Source organism: Cyprinus carpio, chromosome A13 (genome assembly GCF_018340385.1).
Source record: "Cyprinus carpio isolate SPL01 chromosome A13, ASM1834038v1, whole genome shotgun sequence".
NCBI classification, from domain to species: domain Eukaryota; kingdom Metazoa; phylum Chordata; class Actinopteri; order Cypriniformes; family Cyprinidae; genus Cyprinus; species Cyprinus carpio.
The window spans coordinates 7404331-7426465 of NC_056584.1; the positions used below are offsets into that span (position 1 = coordinate 7404331).

The following is a 22135-nucleotide window of genomic DNA, read 5'->3' on the forward strand; positions in this document are numbered from 1 at the left end:
CATTCTCTCTCATTCCATTTGTAGTGACATTGTTTAATGGCATGAAGTTATGTCACCTGGGGATCAAAACTGATGCTTAGTCGAATCTGCATTTGCCACACAGAAGCAGTAAACTCTCAAAAGAAAGAGCTATTGCCATTGGACTCTGCACTTTGCATGTGTTTATCTCCTAGCCATAAAACTATAAAGTTTAGGATATGAACTAAGCTCTTTCATGCTCCGGCCTTATCTCCCCTTTACGTCATTTCTGCAAGCCCTTGACTTGCTTTTTGCCAACAGTTTAATCCAGAGTTGGGCTCTGAGAAATGCTGAGTACAGCTTTTCAATCTAAGTGTAACAGAGCACTTAAGAAACTGCACGAATCCAACAACATCTGTCTGTAAATCTTTACCGAACTCAGGGGCGAAAGCATTATGCTGTTTTTTTAACGGCCCACATTGCTATTGGACACAAACGAGCTTAATAACATTAATAGACTCTTACAACGTCAAGATGTCAAGTGATGGGTACATTGAGAATTTGTATCTTAATATTCTTAAAGTAGCAGCATGTAAATACAATACATTTAGTTACTGTAAGTCATGGCCATGATTTAAATAAAAAGAGGAAACAAATTAGTATAATGTGACCACAATGTACCTAAAGCAAGGGAACAAATGAATAAGTTAAAGGAACAAATTCGTAATTCATGGACATGATACTTTATTTTAGTCCCCTGCATGACATAAGTGGGGCTCCATATTTTTGAGACTCTGTATCATGGTATTCTTGGAGTAGTATGAAAACGCCATACTACACAAATATTTTAATCATTTAGTACCATGGTGAGATGAGTATGTAAATATGCTATGTGAATATTTAATCATTTAGTACCTTGGCATTACCATCTGAAACCACCACTGTACATTCTTGTAGAGCTTAACATCCTCATACACCCTTGAAAACCAACTCTATCCCCTCCAGCATTGTCAGGCTTCATAAATTAATGACGACACAACCTCCAGTTACACAGGCGGACATCTACACCCAGACACCTGCTCTGGCCTCAGTATCCACTCCCACAAACCCTTTGATGAAGACTCCTGAATTGAACAGACCTGAGCGTACCTCGCATTTCTCAACATTTGCCCTTAAGAGGAGAAATCCACAGTGTAGTTCCTGTAAAGAGGTGTTCTGCGGTGTCTGACCCTGTGTAGACTTGCCTTGACTTGCCTAGAAATGCTCAAGGTATGAGAACTCTAATAAAGAACTGGAATGTTCTGTGGCAGATAAGGCTTCCCTTCTTTGAAGTGGCACAGTTCTGCATGTTTCACAAGAGAAGAGCCAAGTGCTGAGAAGATAAATGGGCTTGAAAAAACATGGAAGAGTGAGTCATTTCAAGAGAACAACACATTATGGGAAGTATATACATAAACGCTTTGCCTTCACACTGCATTTCACTTTTATGGTACCATTGCATGTCGTGCAGGCTTACGTTCAAATATGTTCACTGCATACTGTCACATTAACGAATTAATGTCACATTAATGAATAGCTCAAGAAATTCTTAACAGACACAATTGGGGCCTTCATGACAATATGCTCTCAAAAGCACATAACTTTAACTGATGCTTAATTATAGTGTTACTATTTTATCTGTAGAGAGTCACAAATAGTGAATGTTGCTGCAGAGCGACAGGAAGCCCCTTTAGTCATGACTATATTTATATATTGCAACTTAAAATCTGCATGTATCTGTTTTCACATCTATTTTCTAAATGAAAGTTGTTAGTCTTCTTGTAAATGATTAGTCCATGCATGCGTTTCATTTTTGACCTTGTCATTTTTTTTAATTAACATAATTTTCTGGTTAAACGACAGATGTCTCTCTTGCGATGTATGCTGGAGTTCTCTAATCATTGTGTCTGTTAAAAAAATTGCCCCATTTCATACAATTGACTGCAAGCTCAAATACAGATTTGTCTCAGTCCATCAACAAATTTCGACCTCCCTTTTTTGATAGCCTTGTTGGTTTCACTTATACATGTCACAATAAGAAAAAAAATATCTGTCTGTTTCTGTTTCATTGTGACTTTATGGGAATGTTCATTTAATCTTTATTTTATGAAGTAAATTCAATGAAAAGGACCTGTTTATTGCCATTAAACTGAAATCACTGAATCTAAACACAGAAGCCTGAATGTGACAAATTCAAATTATAATTATTACATGTTAGGTCTTGAAACACGTTAACATTTAGCCATTGTTCCAAACATGTTTCTTCTTGTAGACCGTGCATTGCTCAGTCTGAATCCAGCTTATCTTCCCCTTGTGATTAATATAGCAAGGTCCTTTATGAGATTTCTCTTTTCTTTGTTGCGAAATCTTCTCTATGAGTTGCAATCCCAGTGTAGAAAAGCAGATTTGAATGAATAGATGCCACTGTGTTGGGTACTGGGCAGCAGAGATGGTGGCAAGTGCCAAGTGGAAACTGAAGCAGTTACTTATAAGGATGGCTAAATGGTGTGCTTGTGCATGTGTGTGTCTGTGTGTATTTATGCATATGGCTGAGAGTGGATTAAAAACTTCCTGTTTGTGTGTGAATGTTTCCGTCTATTTATGAATCAATAATTTCAAGTTAATTAGCATTCTGGAAACACATTGTGGTCAGTTTAAAGGGATAGTTTACCTTGAAAATGAAAATGATTTAATTACACAACCATGGGCGCAAGTTCCATCATTACCAAATAGTTTTACAATTTGGTGTTTCCCAAATCCATAGTTCCAACAAAAAACTCACCCATGTATGACTTACTTTCTTCTGGAGAACACAAAAGCAGATATTTTAAGTATGTTTCAAGTATTTTTGTCCATGCAGTCAAAGTCAGTGGTTTACCAAAATGACACTGGTCTCCACTGACTTTCATTGCATGGACAATAAAATTCATGTTTTTCTACGAGATCTGATTAAGGAGCCTGTTGCATTATTGTTGCTGTTACTGACCCCAGAGTTTCCACTCTCTCCCACTTGCAGCTTCTCTGGGTTTGGTCCAGAGACAGGTGGCCAGTGGGAGAGAGAGAGCCAGGCAGCCAAGCATAGAGAAGCAGGCCATCAGATACTAACATGCATTCAGTGAGCACAAGCAGGCCTAGCATCTACTGCACGTGTGCCCACAAACCTGCTGCTCCTCGTGCCACATCTGACATATCGCTAGGTGAGCCTGTCTCAGCTGATGTTACACTTGATTGCTTGCGCACAGCATGCCGAAAGCATACACACTTCAGTCACCATCAGTCACATGTGCATAACCTGTTACGAGGAGCTATGGATCTAATACAATGAGATGTTTTATATCTCCATATCCATTCGGTTTAATTGCAATCAAGCCAAATTTTCTTCTACTTCAGTTGATTTATATACAGCAGTAATGGGCTCTCAATCTCCATGGGGGCATTTAATTGCCAAAGCTTCTAAACGCTTTATTCTTCATGCTATATACAAAACATTGTAGGCAGACTTTCTGCAAAGCTTGCAGCGGGTCAACCTTGCCAAATCAATCTGATAAAGAAATTAAGTGGATTGCACTCCATAACTAATGTTCAAATCCTTTTAACAGAGTGGGATCAGTTTAACCATTTGTTTTATTTCATTTATTACATTTATGGCATACAATTACACACAATGCTCAGTCTATACCTACTGTATGCCCAGCCTGTACATTTAGTTAATTTTTCTACAAGTTTTCAACACGTTCCCCAAGATATTCAGATTAGTGGTGCACCTATATGTTTTTTAATGGTTTGATTAATAATTATAAAACTTGGTTTCCTGGATATGTGGTGTTTTAACCATCATTTATTTAACTTGATTGCTTTGGTGGCACCATCAAAGTCAAAAAAACTTCAAATTTATCTTAATGCTTAAATGCTACACAATTTCCATCATTTGTTGCAGTGTCAAAAATGAACTTTTTTAGTATTATTAGTGGACAATATTTGGGTATCAATTTTCAAGAGCGTTTTCAAAGCATCGTAGCAATTTATGTTAAGTACTTCAACCCATAATAAATGTGATAGGCTTCGAAAATAATATTAGATATATAAAATGTTACATAACAGATTTCTGTGCCCTAATATTTTAAATAGGTGGTTAAATTTGTCACTTCTGACCCTGGTGTGTAGTACTGTGAGTGAGTCTAGCCGGGAATGCAGCACTACTCGGATTCTTAGCGAGTGACGCATTGCGGGTACGAATGGACCAATCAGAGGCCGCCTCTCCTGGCCATAACGTACGGTCCTGCTACTGCCGCATTACACTTCAGCGGAATGTATGAGAACGCTGGTTAGTTAGTTCCACTCAAAACAGCTCCACCTCGCTGCATACGGCACATCTTCGCGATTTGACCCCGTCGCAATCGTACTATATCCACGCAACTTTGTACTTCACGCTCACGCATCACAATAGTGGCATTTTTGACGGGCGTTTCTGATAGGGAAGGAAGTGTGTTGGCGGATGGGTAGCAGGGGGAGGAGTTTATAAGCGACGCTTAAAGGCGCGTCAAGCTCTGTATGAGTGCATCCTGCTTGCTTGCCAGCGGTGTAACGTTACTGTTGTTCTGTGTGGAGATACATCTGTTAAAACAGCGCGATGGTGAGTACAAACTGTTATATGTTACTGTCACTGCTTATTTGGTGCAAAATGCGGTCATTATAGGCAGCATATCTAAATAATGCGCGCTGCAGTCAGTACACAGTTCCTTGGTACTGAATGTGTAGTTTTCTTTTAATGTATGGGAGTGATATGGCTTAACTTCGGTTTTATATATGCTTAGACATTTAATTCCGTATACAAACTTCTATTCACTAAGTTAAATATTCAGTTCTTTCTGTATCATGAAATAATGTAAAGCAACAGCTTGGAAAAGCTTGATAGCGAACACAGTTTAACAGGCGCGTCAGCTGCGAATATGGCGCATTTCTCTTGCACGAGCTCACATTTAGACATTTGCTCGTTATCTAACACTTAATAGTTATATGGAAAGCATTTTAACTCTGTGGTCTTTTAATGCAATGATGTTTACACGAATAAAGCAGTGTAAAGGATTGCGCCACCTTCTGCAGTTAGTATTAAAGGGATAGTTCACCCCAAAATTTAAATTGTTGTTATTATTGACCCTCATGCTGTTGCAAATCCATACGACTGATTGACTTTCTAATTTGAAACACTAAAAGAGATGTTTAGGGACTGACAGTCTCAGTCGACGTTTACTTTCACATAGTTTTTCCCCCTACATAATTAAGTGAATGGTGACTGAGACTAATATCTAATGTTGGGGTGATTTATTCCTTTAATCAGGTCTTTTATGATGTCTATGTTTTAAACTACCATTGACATGTTGCCAGCAATATTAAAATTGATGGTGGATCAATATAGGTTTTCCTATGGCTGATTTGTAAATGATTAGATGTGGTGTCATTCTTGTTTTGTGTACATCATCTCTCTTTCTCCCTTGCAGGCTGACCAGTTGACAGAAGAGCAGATTGCCGGTAAGACACCCCCCTCCTGTCCAGCCGCACATGGCCGGTGGTGTGGATTCACATGGTTTTCCCCTCTTCTCCGCCCCCCACTCTCCGTGGATTTATCTTATTTCCTTTAATGGCGAGCCTTGAGACTCGGTCAGGACACATTCCCCAAATGAATGGACAGGTTGTTGTGGAGGAAAGTGTGTAACACCAGTGTTTAAGACAAACTGATTGAGTAATAGTTGTAGTTTTCGATGGACACGCCCTCTTCTCTGTTGGAGAGAGTTAGTAACTGCAGGCACAGAGGAACAAGGGTGTGTCCCCTGTTGGACTGAACATCTCGATGGCTTTGACGTGAAGTTACTGTTTCACCAGCCGCTGGTTGAGTCATTTATGACCTGATATTGCAGGTTCGAGTATCGTGATGGACTTGTATCGGTTCTGTGGGGAGCACATCATGTTCTTGCTGTCATTATAATGGATTTCCAGTGTGTTTTGGCTTACTTGGGTAACTTTAGTGACCAAGTGTTTTTTTTTTTTTTTTTTTTTTTTTGTGTGTGCATTTGTGAATGCACTTTTCTCTTTATATCTAATGTAAGCTAGAATTGTGTTGGCGTGCTTGTATATGACAACAGAAAATGTGTTCTTTAAATTTTAGATGATTTGTTTAATCTTAACACTTTGGTAGAAAACGGATGTGAAACCCTCTCACTTTCAGGACACAGGGTGTTTGTCTTTTTGACTTGTTTTAATTTATGGTTGTGCGTTTACAGTTGAAAACCTCAGACAGAAGCGCTGTGAAACCGTTTCGGTCATTGTGGTCGGTCGCCATAGTGACGGTGAGGTCATGGAGGTTTATCCTTCGAGACCTAGTCAGTGAAGAGTTTCCCTGGAGATCTTGTGAGGTCACAGCAGTGTTTCCATACTGCTCTGAAGAGTAGATCCTATATCAGCTCAATAAGGTCACTGCATTGGATCTCCATATGGTTTAGTGTGTCTCCATAAGAACAGAGTGAGGTCACTGCTGGATCTCCATAGAAACTGTGCCTCAGAGTTGATGGTTTGCATAGAAGCAGGGTAAGGTTTCATTTGCGCGAGGACAGTCCGTTGTAGCAGCAAATGGCGTTTTACATAGAGACGTCACATTTCTTTTTAGAGGAATTGATGTCTGGGACCCTTGTTTTTTTTCTTTCTAGTTATTCAAGACTTTTCTAGTTTTGGTGTCACATGTTCTTCCTGTGTGTCTTGTCTAATAAGCCGGTAATTACAGACTGTTGCAGCAATGCAGGCGCATATGCAGAGTTTTTTTGTTTTTTTTTGCAATGTAGTGTTCATTATGCGTATAGGCAAACTGCTGTTTAAAGTATGCACAACTTTGTTGTCGTTCTTGATGGTTGTGTCTCTGAACCTAAGTTTTAAAGTCAATATGAAACTTGGTTTACAACCTCTTACTTTCAAAATGAGAATTTTGGCCGTTATTTACTGGGATGAAGCATGATGGCTTTACGATGTCAGGCAGAAGGCACTTTTAGAATAACAGGTGCTGATGAATCGTTCATTAAGGCCAGGAACATTTGTTAACCTAAATAAGGTCAATATGTTTCATGTTGACTTTAAATGCTCTATGGCATCAAGCTTCTTTTGCATTAATATCTGAAAGCGCTTGTTGTGGAAGTGAATGTGTAAAGAAGGGCATCCCTTCTTTGGAACTGGCCGCACTGGTTCCTCTGTGTGTCTTTGTGTTCAGTGTTTGTTTATCTTTGGGAGATTCTGTTAATACAAGGTCCCGTTTCATTTATCTGTCGTCATTTGCAGAATTCAAAGAGGCTTTCTCACTCTTTGACAAGGATGGCGATGGCACCATCACAACCAAAGAGCTGGGCACCGTCATGCGCTCGCTCGGACAGAACCCAACAGAGGCTGAGCTGCAAGACATGATCAATGAAGTGGATGCTGACGGTAAGGATGACCGCATGCATCCTCAACACAAGTGTTGAGTGTTAAAAGTTGGGGTTTGTCTGAATCCTCCTGCTTTCTGCATAGGAAATGGGACGATAGACTTCCCAGAGTTCCTGACCATGATGGCGAGGAAGATGAAGGACACAGACAGCGAGGAGGAGATCAGAGAAGCGTTCCGTGTCTTTGATAAGGTAAAGCTCGTCCCGTTCCAGAATAAGACCTAGTGTGCCACACAAAGTCATGTGCAGTGGCTGACCTGGATATCCTGTGCTTTAGGATGGGAATGGTTACATCAGTGCAGCTGAACTGCGTCACGTCATGACAAACCTCGGAGAGAAGTTGACCGACGAAGAGGTTGATGAGATGATCAGAGAAGCAGACATTGACGGAGACGGACAGGTTAACTACGAAGGTGAGTTTATTGTGAAGTTGACTTGACTTGGTGGTTATTACACCATGTCCTCAATAAAAGTGAGACTGTGCAATCACAGCTTATCAGAACGTGGTTTGTTTATTTGGGATTATTGGTCCAATAAGATTCTACTGTGGGTGGGGCTCACTGCCACAGAAACCAAGTGACCAGCAAAATAACATTCGTGTTTATTTGGGATTATTGGTTGTCCGGGTGCAGCTTTACTTCATGTATGAAATCTTGTCATCTTTCAGAAATGGACTAACTTTCTCTGTCTCCACAGAATTTGTACAGATGATGACGGCGAAATGAAGGCCTTGTACAGATCCTCTCTCTTCTATAAATAATTTGCCTTTTTTGTTTAATTTATCTGTAAAACGTTAAGTCCCCTCCCCTTCCTCCTCCCAGTTGTCCAAAGGAACTGCATGTAAACTGCATAGGATCTTCAGTCCTCATGTCCCTTTCTTTTGCTGTCATCGTGTTTTTGGAGTGGCGGTGCGGTTACACGATCAGGTGCTTGTTGCCGCGAAGAGGGGGTTGTGACATGCAAAAAACACACGTCACGTCTGTCTGCCCTCCTCATGCGTAGCAAGAGTGGAGACCTGCCAGCTGGTTGTTTCTTTGCAGCAACGTTGGCATGGCAACAATGTAGAGGAGTAACTCTGCATGGACTATGGACAAAGTATATAATATATATATGAAATTTCTCAGCATTGCACTACTGCAAAAAAAAAAGAAGAAAATGACACGGGTGTATCTACAAGATACTCGTACATAAACTCTTTTTGTATCTGCTGTTCTATACCAATAACTTGTTTGAAACTTACAATGCTTTTTAATGTTTTATTCACACTAGTTTTCTTTTTCTTTCTTTACTTTTTCTTGTTTTGTTTTTTTGTTTGTTTTTTTTAAAGCCGCTTAATGGCATTGTCATGCCTCAGATAGTCCATTCCAAGTTGTATATTTGTTTTCCAATAAAATTTACTATTTACCCATACTGAAAAGTTTGTGAAGCCTCTTTTAGCCCTCTAATTAAAAACTCTTGTTAATAATTATGCATCCCAGAGCTGATTTTAGTGGTTTGAAACTGATAACTAACTTAATTAACTGAGCTGTTTACAATATTTATTGTAATAGTTGAAATGATTCATTTGTAAATCACTATTCAATGCGTCTCAGAGTCAGCAAGTGATTTGTGTAATCGCAGGATAGGATCGGGGCGAGGCCTCCATTTCAAAAAAGCTCAAAGTACTCTTGAATGACAATTGTTGTAAAAGTCATTTTGCCGTTGAGTTCATATATGTGCTATTCAGAAGTTTAGTTATGTTTGTCAGGGTTTAGTTGGTTTTACGTATGTTTGGAGAATTTATGCAGTGCTAAAACCTAGTATTACACAATATTAGCCAAGTTATTAGGCGCCTATAAAGAAACATGCATGCATCAATCAATCAACGTTAGGTATAAAGACTTCTAGACTACCACTAAAGGAGCTTTTTTAGGCAATTCAGAACAAAAGTATGAGAACGTTAAACTGATTCTTTTTTTTCTTTTTTTTTTTTTTTGATTGTTATAATTACAGTAGAAGGAGGTGGAGGTTGGGTTTGGTTTTTTTTTTTATGTTATTTTTGTGTTGAAGTGCACTGGTACAGGAGCCAGCTCTGACAAACAGTAAACACTGGGCCCTTCAGTTGCTTGCTGGAAGCATGTGTTCCTGGTCGCTTAGCAACAGAGCAGAACATTCTGCTCTAAACTCCCTGAGAGAGAGCTGCCTGCTCTGCTGTTATTCATGTGTGACAAACCCTTACAAATGCATGCCTCAGACGCCTCTTGCATATAACGATTCTATAAATAATAAAACTATTTTATATTGTTTCAGCAACCTAGATTTGATAGATCCTGTTCAAAGTTTAGGTGATTTATTGGCGCTGTTTAACGCAGCTGTCTAATTTATGATTCTTTATGAGAAATTGAATCAGACACGTGTATACATAACCTAGTATGAGTAAAATGATTGTAGATAACAGCTCAGATAATTTAATCTTGAAAAAATAGATGAGATGTCTTAAGTTTAGATTGAAATTTAAGAGTTTTGATGAGATAATTTGATGTACAAACTAATCAAGATTATTATTTTTTATTTGTTTGCAATATATCAAAATCAGTAAATGTAACTAATGAATAAGAGAGCAAACAAATAGCAGAAACTTGTGTATCCAGTGTTATTGATTAATAGTTAAATAGTAGGAGTCTCTAAGCAACGCTTCTTGTCGTGAAGGTGTCTGTTACAGAAGACAAACAGGAACGACAGAAGTATGACCACAGGAAGAGAGAAAACATTACCCAACGGAAAATGTATAGATGGGGTAAGTTTTCACATTTACTGCATTGGAAGAAAGTCAATATTTCTGCAGGGATCTTCAGTCTTGCAGAATTTAAGGGGTTTAGCTCCAACGCTGATCAGACACACCTTCTAGTAATTTTCTAACAATCCTGAAGACCTTGATTAATTTATTCAGGTCTGTTTGATTAGGGTTGGTTCAGTGTGCACCTACAATATGTATATTTGTGTATTAATTAATACTTTTATTTGGCGAGGATGCATTAAATTGATCAAAAGAGACAGTTAAGACAATTTTACAAAAGATTTTTATTTAAAATAAATGGCGTTCTTTTAAACTTTACTCAAAGTATTCTGAACAAAAGTTTTTTTTTTTTTTTTTTTGTTTATTCTGAAACAGAAAGAAATGTTCACTGACAGAAGTGGCTGGTGGAGAAACACTATTAAGGTGGGTGATATTTTACAAATGATTTACAGCAAAGAGTTAAAAGTAACAAGAACACTTGTTCTGAAACATTTATGGCAAACACAACATAAAGTGTATTTCGGTGTACAAGTGGCCACTGTCTCAAAAATAAGTCCTGTTTCACACACGAGAGCAGCTTGTATTTATTTTAGTTCTCATATTAACAGGTTACAGCTTTCACACTGCCTGCATAAGCAGCACTGCATAACCACAATTGCAAGTAGAGCCTAGTTTCTTGTCCTGAAAAGATGCATTATAAGCCTACTACAAATACAATGATGTTTTCAGTACAGCAGTTTTTTACACTTGGGACTCTGTTCCATTAATAGCCATTTGGATGTAAATGTGGATCTCCTTTGTTACTAAAGAACAGTAGTAACTTTAGGAATCATGTGAGATGTGAGTCCAGCATAAAAGAGGTCTCCTCATTCTACCAACAGGACTATCCCATTCCTGGCAGTTACCACATTCGGGACTTCATAGAGGAGATAGAACTTAACCCTGTGCCTAGGACGTATGGCTTTAAAGGCCCCAAGCGAAACACCCTCATGTCGATTGTACATCGAGGGGACGTGCTATTGCCCGGGGCATATAACTTCACCGACTCAACCAATGAGGTTCTGCAGCGCCGGGCAGCTTACTCTTTTAAAAGCTGCCCCAGACCTGACATCCACACTTTGGGCCTCAGAGATAAGGTCAGTCAGTCACCCAAATCAGTGATGCCCCTGCCTGTACCCTGACATCACTGTATTCCATGACATGTATGTATTGGTTTAGTGTAAACAGCAGTACGCTATGTTTCTTGGTACTTGACACTAAAAACAGAGGCAAAATATTTCTCTGATAATCAGTGGCTGGAGCTCACACTGAGTATGAGAATGGGTGTGTCAAAACAATTGGTTGATGTAGTGTTTGTGTGTGTTTAACGCAGGATATTAACCTCTCACCCGGTCATTATGATGTTACGGAGAAGCCTGTCCCCAAATCACCTTGCAAGTGAGTAGCCCTCACACTCAGCATGCTTTCACACACTCCTAGTCAGAGAACATCACACACTGCAGCGCTGCGATGTTCTTCCATCTCATTCTTGGTTTCTTCCTTAATCTCAGGCAGTTCACAGAACAGCCCTCAGATGCTTTAGTGCAGACCTCGACAGTAAGGATGGTCCACTTTTCACTCAAATACATGTTTTATTGAGACTTAACATATGGCTTTCTGTGATATACTTAACCTGAACACTGTTGTTGCTGATTTAAACATGACAAATGTGAATTTAACACGTTAGATGAGATCTCATAGATGAGATTTTGTTTGAATTCGTAATAATAATTCTTCATCATTTCCAGCTGTTTTTATTTTAATTCACCCCTTTAATGCTGGTTAAACTTTGAGGAACATTTAGATCTTAAAAATCCAGTTCAGTGATTATTTTAACTGTTGTGGACAACTAATCGATTGAAAATCGAAGTATCTAGCCAAAACATCCAACATTTACTCAATTTAATTGTACTTAAAGGTCTAAAGTAAAAAAAAGTTAACACTTTTTCTTAGCGCTGGAAATTTACTGATGAAATGAAGAAACAATTGAGATTTCCCCACTAAATAAGAAGAAATGAGAGAATATTATTATGTAATAATGACCAGTGTAATATGTTAGCTCAAAATGCAACCGAAAGGAGTAAATTATGACTACTTCTTAAAAAATCCAATTGAGTAAAAGTAGAAGTATTCTGTTTCAGTGGTACACAAGTTCCACAAAATAGTATGAAATACAGTTACCCAAGAACGTCAAACCCTTCTGAATCATAGAAGGTCATTTAGAAGGCAGGACTGTGCTAAAAGTGCTTTAAATTCCATGTCAACTATCCATTTTACCATGGACAAATAAGAATAAAAATATATAAATGAATTAATAAAATGATTTAATTTTTTTTTTTTGTGGTGTAGAATATTAGATGTTAAAGTACAAATCTGAAGCACAGCCTGACCTATTGTTGAGGCCTGTATTTTTTCATCTGTGTCTGTTGACTCTTTCTACTCCTTCAGCCTGTCTGCACCATTTTATTGTCTTCTCTTGACACTGGTCTCTTATTGCAGACATGTGATGTTCCGATCAGCGGTACAGAGGGTCAGCTTTCTCCCGGTAAGTGACCGGTTTCAACATAAAAATCTCAACCTAACCTATTGTATGTATATTAAATGCTTTGCCTGTTTTAGTCCAGAATGTTTTCAAAAGCATCTAGATTCCAGTGAGTGAGTTTCACTGCTGTGCGTCAGTGTTGCACCTCATGCACCACGGCTTCAGTGGTGTGTTGGCTGGTTATTCGAGCTGTGCTGGCAGCTGTCTAGTGTTGACGGAACCGTGAGGATGCTAAATCATCCTCAGGGTCTCATTAGAGCGAACATTAGGGCTTTGTGTGGCTCTAAGAGGGTGTCATTTCATGTAGGACAAGTGTTTTGTCAAAGGTTAAGTAGCTAAGAAACCTCAAGCTTATTCTTAAGATGACAGATCAACAGCAAACAATTCTCTTTTATTCTCACTGGCTGATCTTAAGACTGGAATACACACAAGATGGATATTAAACAGATATTAAAACACTAGACATCGTATACTTGCCAACTTTGTAAATGGTTTTACTAGGCGTCATACACTAAACGACTGAGGTACCATACAGTACCAGACTTTCAAGTTGTTCCGAACACAATAAACTCGTAGAGAAACGTGCAATTTGAGTGACAGATTGAAAATAATATTTGTTCTGAAATCAGCTCAAAATATCAAGCGTGTTTGATATCCTCCAACTGGATAGAACCGTCGTCTGAAGCTAAAAGATCGTCTGTTTGTCTGAAAAGTCTGGTCATTTCATACACTATGCAATTTTCTGAACAAATCTGCAGACTGACTCTGATTTTCAGCAAGTTGCATTGACTTCAAACTCAAAATCAGTAAAAAGGTCTAGTATTGCGGTCATTTTGAAATTTCAATTGTTATCCTCAGACGTTGCTTCTTAAAAAAAAAAATCAGAATATCACATGAACGAGAGTGCTGTTCATGTGAGATCACAATAACACAATCGAGGATGATATTTCTTTTATACAACAGTTAAAAAGAGGTTATTATTGAGTAACTTACATTTTAGACACAAATCAGTTACTTGGCCTTTTTTGTTCCTCCAATAAAAGTAAGTTCAAGCACAGCCAAAGCATGATTAACCATTGTGTCCATGAATAAATCAATGCTATTGCACAAATTGGTGAATGATTCAATGACTCACTCATACTTCTTTCGATCATGGATGAGTCTGCATTTTTAAACAGTTGGTTAATTAAATAATTCAATAACTTATTCGTTTCTGAATGAATCCTTGCTTAAATGAATTGGTTGAGTGAACGATTAAATGACTCATATAGACAGTCACTTACCGTCCACCTACTGGTGTAGTGATGTAACAGAAAGAGTCACTGAAAAATCCAAATCAGTAATGCACAAAAATGGGAGTCTGTCTGCAACATACAAAAACAAACAGGCGGAGTGATACAAACAGTGAAATGTCCCAATGCTCTTGCACTGTAATATCAGGCTGTGTGCTAATCTCAGAACCCTCTGATAGTATTTCTTAGGAGATATAAAAATAGACACAAGTGAGACAGTTGTTGGCGTAAAGTAAGCCTATAAAGCTATAAAATGAATGAAGATAGCATAGTTCTGGTAATTTGATGAGAAATGTTTGGTGATCTCTGCTATCATGGCAAATGTGAGATCTTTTCTCTAAAACTCAAGAGGGGACATTTGAGATTACCAGGCTATTTCTATCAGGAGAAAGGTGTAAGAATGATATTTTTTCTTTCTTCTCCATTTAACATCATTGATATCTTAGAGAAGCTCTGAGATACTATAAAGACCTTATTTGTAATTTTTCATTCCTGGGTCATTTTGACTTTCACAGATCCAACTTAAAGGCATTTGAAAATATAATGAAATAGTTTTTTAATGACTAATACTGTATCATATTTTTCTTTGTTGAGTTGTGAGTGGCTGGTGTTGGAGGGTGTTGAATCTGACTCTTCTGGACAGGACTTAGACCCTTAATGAAATAATAGCTCAGTGCCTCTATAGACATGTGCAGTATGGCACTGCTATCCGCTCTTATCCAGGGGAATGTCGAGCTGGCAGGGCGTCCCATTGAAGAAGGGCGCAACGGCATGACGCCTCTAAAACCATCGGAAGTTGACCTCAGGGGCAAGCAGGCAGAGGGAAGCAAGCTCCCCTGCGGCCAGCATTAACACCTCCGGCATGGTTCATCCCATTTCACACACACACACACACCATAGCACAGGCCAGCTGGATCTAGGCCACTGTTGGAATCAAATGGCATATAACGATAGCAGACCGCTTTTGTAGCACAGGAGTCTTCTCAACTATGCTTTTGAAAGCATTTAAAAAGGATATCAGTGTTTATTAATTCAAGCCCAACTTGATCATAAATAAATAGTTTGGCCCGTGGGACATGAAAGGAGAAGTTTAGCAGAATGTCCAAGCTGCTTTTTTCCATACAATGGAGGTGGAAGGTGATTTAAACTGATATGGTTCAAAAAGTTCCAGAAAAAGATCATAAAACATTTTCCACATGACACTTTTTGGATGAAATACTGCATCGGCTTCATTTCTCTTTTGTTGCATTTACTTCCTTTGATGGATTTAGAAAGAGGGGCAAGGAACAGGCATTGCAGTCACTTCCTGCTTTAAGTCTACTGTACCACGGCTGCACAGTGTGCACTCGGTAAGCTCCATTTCTATGCCTGTTTAACATCAGCAAAACCAGTTTTACAGCCAAAAATCACCACAGCTAGTTTATTGATCATCATAAATGGGAAGGGCATACTGTACATGTTTTTGAGTGAAATATAGTTAAAAGTTTAAAAACCTTGCCATTTTGCCTGTTTCTGACAGGGAACTCCAGGACCAGGTGTGTATGAGCCCACATGGCACAAAGGTCAGCGGCTTAGCACTGATGTCAAAGTGGACTGGGCCCATGACCTCCTTTTTCGTAACATACCATGAACATCCTTTTGTCTTTGACCTCCCCATATATATTAATTTTAGTAAAATTTCCCATTCTTTCGTAAGTAAAGTGTTCCCAGGTGGCATGTGACTGACCTTTAGTGTTGAAATAATGTTAGCTGTTGTTTTAACATTAAAAAAGTTCTGATTTTTTTTTTTTTTTTTTTTTTTTTTTTTTTTTTTTTAAGTTGAAAATGTATATCAACATTGTTTAGCAAGATATTTGAACAAAAACATTGCAATGTTATCACTGATTCAATTTGAAAAATCAAAAAATTAAATAGTGTTTCAACCTTAATCAATGAAGTTGCTTCACCCATGAATAATTGTTGAAATGCTGGCTGGGTTGTCTCACAAAATGTTATCCATATTTTTAAAAAATCTTTACTTTACTCTACTTTTTTTTTAAAGATTTTTATTTGTTTATTTTTTAATTTAAGATGCACTACTGGTGCACATTCAATACATTTACATACATCTTATTTTCATAAGGGAAGACCTCCTTGCTATGTCTTCTATGTCATGAACTGACCACCCATATAATCCACAAAGCTTTGTGATGACTCTCACACTCACATAACTCATTTAGCCTCAACAAAGAGGTCAGTGCCACACAATAAAACAGCTGTTTACAACACTCTCACACCAATAGCTAAATTAACTCTATTGTTGAGGTCCTGAATAATTCTGCTGACATTATAATGATACTGATAATGTAGCCTATATGTGGGTATATATACTCACACAGAGAGTGAGAGAGAGAGTGAGAGAGAGACATCAGTAAAATGCATGCATCTCGTGCCTACGGCTGAACCACTGCCATGCTGAAATAGAGCGATATCACACGGCTACTCATGTGATGTTACTCATATATATTGTTTTATAAAAGCGTTAAGCAAGAAGGGAAACCAAAACCATTGGTGTCAAATCAACAACTGCACAAAGTCAGTACAAAATTAGTATACTCGTTGTTATTGTGCTAAAATGGTGAACATTTTCATTCTTCCCAAAATAGAATGTGAACGAGACTAGTGTGCAGTCAAGTGACACTGTAGGGATTCATGCAATCGCAAAAGTGTTTTCTAACAGGGTCATGTTCAGAGTCAATATCACATGAGACAAAAGTGGTTGGAGGCCTTGTATCATTTTACATTGCAATGGACAGGTGCTGGTACTGCATCACAGGTCTATTATATGACTCATAATACTTTAAAAAGGATGTTCTGGGTTCAGGTTTGTGAAATATGAACAGTGCAAATTATAAAACAGCCTATTTTGTTCATCCTGAGAACAACAACTGATTGAGCACACCAAAAGTGAGGGTGAATGCAAGGTTACATCCTTGAAAACTCATGTAGCTGTTGAAACTGATTCAATAACAATCAATAAATTTAAAGTAGTCATATCATATTTGTTAAGCAATTTCTACCTTAGCTTACTGTTAAATTTAGTTATGTTGGTTTAACTTAATATTTAGGTTGATTCAGTAATAACATTTTGTATTAGAATAAAATAAATTCACTTAGATGTTACCACATGAATCACAGTCTTTTTTCAGTATATAATTGAGACACTATTATGGTTTTTTATTAATATTTTGAATTACTTTCTTATTTGTTCATAATTATATTTAAATTTTAGGCAATATTTTAGAAATGGTGTTGTGTGTCTGTCATTTTTATTTGTGTAATTTTCCAGCATCATACCTTTGTACCTTCATCATCAAAATAATAATAATAACAATAATAATAATAATACAAAAAAAAAAAAAACCTCAATCAGTGAGCAGCCAGCTGTCAGGGCTGTAACTCAGTCTGGACACCTGACCTTCCGTGACTCCAGGGTCCCGCCCCAGTCTGAGCAGGAGCAGCAGGCCTGGCCTGCCACCTGTGAGTAACCAGAGAGCCGTCCGAGGCCTGGGACAGTGTCACACACACAGCAGAGTGATACCTGAGAGAGAAGGTTTTCTCAGGATGGTGATCGCTTTGTTTCATTAGCACATAATCAGTCCAAATGAATAAACAAATGAGCTGTGCTGATGCAATTAAAAGCATTAACATGATATGTAATAGAGTGCAGCGGTGAATGTTTTTTTTTTTTTCAGCAAACTTCTCTTATTTCCCAATAATTTTACATAATAGGGCAATGATCATAGACATACTTGAACACAACTTTCAGGAGGATATGCTGTGCAGCACAATATACTAATAATTTTATTAATAATTCATAATAATTTCATTTATTTAAAGTCATAATTCTGCCTCACCATGAATAGACCTGTATAAAGAAAAGAAATTACTGAATTATTCAACACTCTCAAAAATAAAGGTACAAAAGCCGTCATTGGGGCAGTACCTTTTCTTAAAGTGCACTTTTGTACCTATTAGGTTCTAATATGTACACTTTAAGTACTAATATGTACCTTTAAGGTAACAAAATGGTACAAAAATGTACCTTTTGAAAAGGTACCGCCCCAGTGACAGCTTTTGTACCTTTATTTCTGAGAGTGAATAATGGCTGTGTATATACACTATATATGTACTAGGACAGTGGTTCTCAAACCTCTCCATGAAGTACCCCCAGCACTGAATATTTTGTATGTCTCCTTATAACTGACACGCCTACTTCAGGCCTTGCAGTTTCCACTAATAAGCTGATGAGTTGAATCGGGTGTGATAGATGAGGGAGACATACAAAATGTGCAGGGCTGGGGGTATTCCAGGACAGGTTTGAGAACCACTGTACTAGGACACACCTCCTAATTATTGAAATGAGATGTATGTATTTTAATCAGACCCATTACAACAAGTATATAAGATCAAGCACCAAGCCATGCAGGAACAGCATGTGATAGGAGCTTCATGGAATGGGTTTCCATGGCCGAGCAGCTGTATCAAGCCTCACCAAGTACAATGCCAAGCGTCAGACTGAGTGCTGTAAAGTATGCCACCGCTGGACTCTGGAGCAGTGGAAACCTGTTCTATGGACTAACGAATCATGCTTCTGTTTGGCAGATTTGGTGAGACGGCTTTGGCAGATGCCAGCAGATCATTACCTGCCTGACTACATTGTACCAACTGTAAAGGATGGTGGAGGAGGGATGATGGGATGGGACGGTTTTTCAGGGGTTGGGATAGGCCCCTTACTTCCAGTGAAGGAAAAAAATAATGCTTCAGCATACCAAGACTTTAGCATACTATGTTTTCAACTTTGTGGTTTTGAATTACTTATTTCTAACTTTTTATTTGTAGGTTGTGGTGTAATGTTATATAGTATAAAAAAGTTCTGTACATGGTGTTTTACATTTTGAGGTAAAAAAGGATCAAATCAGCAAGCCCAGGTGTCTGAGATAATGACCTTTTGTCTTTGTGCTCTTTCTTGCCATTTGTTTTTTTAAGACTGATTGGATTAGCACCTATGCATTTGAATGACACCATTATGCTGATGGGATCAAGGCTGGGAAAATGTCATTGTCTGGCTGATTCCTGTACTACATTTGCATGCTTTGTTTAAATTGTCGCCACCTCTATCTATCCCTCCCCTTGAAATGTATATAAACTACAATGTATTAATGACTAGTTAGACTTTTGATGACTACAGCGCCACGCAGCACATTCTCAATAAAGAATTCTGCTGAAGATTACCCAAGAGTCTCCTGGTTTTCGCTTGGAGTTTCCAGCAGTGGGAACTGTTTGTGGAAGGCTCCTTTCAACTCCAGCATGACTATGGGCCAGTGTACAAAGCAAGGTCCATATAAATACATGGTTGGATGAGTTTGGTGTCGAAGAACTTGTCTTGAACTTGAACTTAACATTGAAGGCACTTTGATAGTCCACACAAAAATGGAAATTCTGTCTTCTTTTCTCACCCTCATGTCATTCCAAACCTGTATGACATTCTTCTGCGCAACACAAAAGAAAATGTGACCCGTCACGGAAACCAGTGACACAAGTCGGCAGCACAACTTTCGAGCAAAATGAGAAAGAAGCGTTTTTTTTTTTTTCAAAATTGGTGATTTTCGTTTTTTTATCAGAATCTGTTAGTTGAGATCACGAAGAAGCCCTTTTCGTTTTTTATCAGAATTATTTAAAAGCGTACATTTTGAGGTTGAAATCGGCTTATCAAAATTCAATGAAGATGGACGCTGCAAAGATTATCGCAGACGAGCTGAACCATGGCCGTTACACCGAAAATGTTTTGAAGTACTTCTTCGACAAGCCGGATGCTTATGAACAAGCGCTCACTAATTCTGAAGACGATCTGAGCGACGATGAAAGCGGCATAATAAGACTGAATAATATCCCTAATCTACAACTGAGTGAAGTTGAAGATGAGGAAGAATGTATCGGACTTGCATCAGACGAGTTGGACCGTAAGATATCAGAGGCTATATCGATAGTTACATTTGATGGGGATAAAGACAGAGAAATGGGGAAAATCCGTAACTTTGACTGTAAATGCTACACGAGGAGAAAAGACAACTCTCTGCATGGGAGACAGTCCTGTAGCCAGAAGCTTTCTCCAGACATTATGTACAACATACGGCTGGATTATTTAGCTGCAGTAAAAGAGTGGCAGGACATGTGAATTTTTGGACATTTAGAGGCAACAGACGCACAGGGCAAACTTCTGAGATGGTTACATCCACAAAGACCCCGACAAAGAGAAAGTGTGCCCTAATGACTTATTTTATTGGAGGCAATGAGATCTGCAAGAATACTTTTCTGTTTGTTATGGGGTGAGTTTCCATAAACATCAAAGTTTGTCGTTTTGTGGTCATTCTAAGAACACGTACACGTTATCTAGTGTTTATCATAGTTGATCATAACTAGAGCTGAAATGGCATGAAAATTTCATTTCATGATTATAGTGACCAAAATGATCACGGTTATCACAGAATCCTGTTCAAAAAGTCCTAATGCTACACAATGAAATCAATTCACCAAGTTTTATGTAGAAAAAACCAGCAAATAACAAATAAAATTAGCATCAATATGTACTTTTTGTTTACATAAACATTAAAATAATAACATTAAAAATGATGGCCAGATTTTAAAGTAGTGTCTTGCAACGTTATCTACAATGAACAAGTTCAAATTGAGTTTTGACAAAAAAGGTTTTATAAAAAGATAAAACTCACATATTTCAGCCTCTAAATCATTTTTATAAAAGTCAAAAAAGATAAATTACTGACATTTACAATGCACATTATCCTTTATTATTAATAGTATGCGGTCCGATTTTGTTGCATCTGTCGTTGCTATGCAACCATGCAGCTTTACAGGTGGGAGCTTTACAGGGGGTATGGCTTATCTAAATGAGATGTAAATGAGCCCTATTGTCACTCCCAGCAGGTGAGAACAGGTGAGAACTGCACAATCTTTAGAGGCCATTTTCTCTCTTTTGAGCTTTTTTGAGTGCCTACCTTCAAATGGCCACAACTTCTCCAAATATGATCAGATTTCCATGTGTTACACATTGTTGGGAAGCTTGGAGACTACACTTTCAGAATCTTTGAATAACTCAAAATGCCCCAGAACCGACTTGTGTCCCTACTTTCCGTGATTGGTCACAAATATTTTGAGGTTCTCGGAAACTGAAACTGGGAGTTACCAACATTCTTCCAAATTATTCTTCTTTTATGTTCCATTGAGGGTGATTAAAGAAGACAGACGTTTCATTTTTGGGTGAACTATCCCTTCAACAAGTTCAGAGCTCATGGTACTTCTGTCCTAAAAAGGTTTATACATCATCTATTTCTCTATGGAGAACATGATCAGGAATTTTACTTCCAGAACCCTGTTGTTGTGCTCCATTAAATGAATAACTAAGAAAATCCCAAAGAACAAGCTTCCACTTCAAAGGCCTCCATCTCATCATTCCCTTTTCTTTCAAAATGTATGCAAAATAATGAGCCCAGGTCTCCTGTGTGAGCCATGCAGGAATATTTTTATGTGATAAGACACAGGGATCGCTCGGCTGGCTTGGTCAGGATAATTATACAGGCTGATGCTAGGAGACAAATAGCATGATTTTATCAGTTACAACCTCTCCAAATAATCCCATATATCACTACTGCCACTCCTTCTGCAGGTCACAAGCACTAACAGAAAGAGAATAAATAAATAAATGAATGAATACATAATAACGAAAATGTAAAAACTGATACAAGTAATTTAAAACTTAATGCATAAACACTGTGTTTGACTATGCTGCTGCCACTGTCTGTCTACTGTGTGTGTCCTACCTGTCTTTTGTGTCGTTCTGCTTTTTCTGCTTCTTATTGATGGATTTGCTGCTCAGGTGTATAATTACCAAACTCTCCTATAGCCTACATGACATCAGTGTTAGATCATAATGTTCCACCACCCTGGGCTGATATTCCATAGTCATTAT

At 38.1% G+C, this 22135-nt stretch overlaps 2 protein-coding genes across 3 annotated transcripts; both read left to right on the forward strand.

Moving 5' to 3' along the window:
• Positions 1-4384: 4384 nt before the first annotated feature.
• Positions 4385-8870, forward strand: calm2a (calmodulin 2a (phosphorylase kinase, delta)). The gene is made up of 6 exons (XM_042768510.1): positions 4385-4630; positions 5496-5526; positions 7318-7461; positions 7546-7652; positions 7738-7873; positions 8157-8870. The coding sequence occupies exons 1-6, from the start codon at positions 4628-4630 to the stop codon at positions 8183-8185; spliced, it is 450 nt and encodes a 149-aa protein (XP_042624444.1). The 5' UTR covers positions 4385-4627; the 3' UTR covers positions 8186-8870.
• Positions 8871-9513: 643 nt separating this feature from the next.
• Positions 9514-15332, forward strand: stpg4 (sperm-tail PG-rich repeat containing 4). 2 transcript variants are annotated; one of them, XM_042768512.1, is made up of 6 exons: positions 9514-10236; positions 10612-10659; positions 11118-11372; positions 11609-11673; positions 11787-11832; positions 12775-12954. In XM_042768512.1, exons 1-6 carry the CDS (start codon positions 10186-10188, stop codon positions 12826-12828), a joined length of 519 nt encoding a protein of 172 aa, XP_042624446.1. In that variant the 5' UTR covers positions 9514-10185; the 3' UTR covers positions 12829-12954. The 2 variants fall into 2 exon arrangements, with proteins under 2 accessions (XP_042624446.1, XP_042624445.1); XM_042768511.1 differs by lacking the exon at positions 11787-11832 and having other exon boundaries at positions 12775-15332.
• Positions 15333-22135: the final 6803 nt, after the last annotated feature.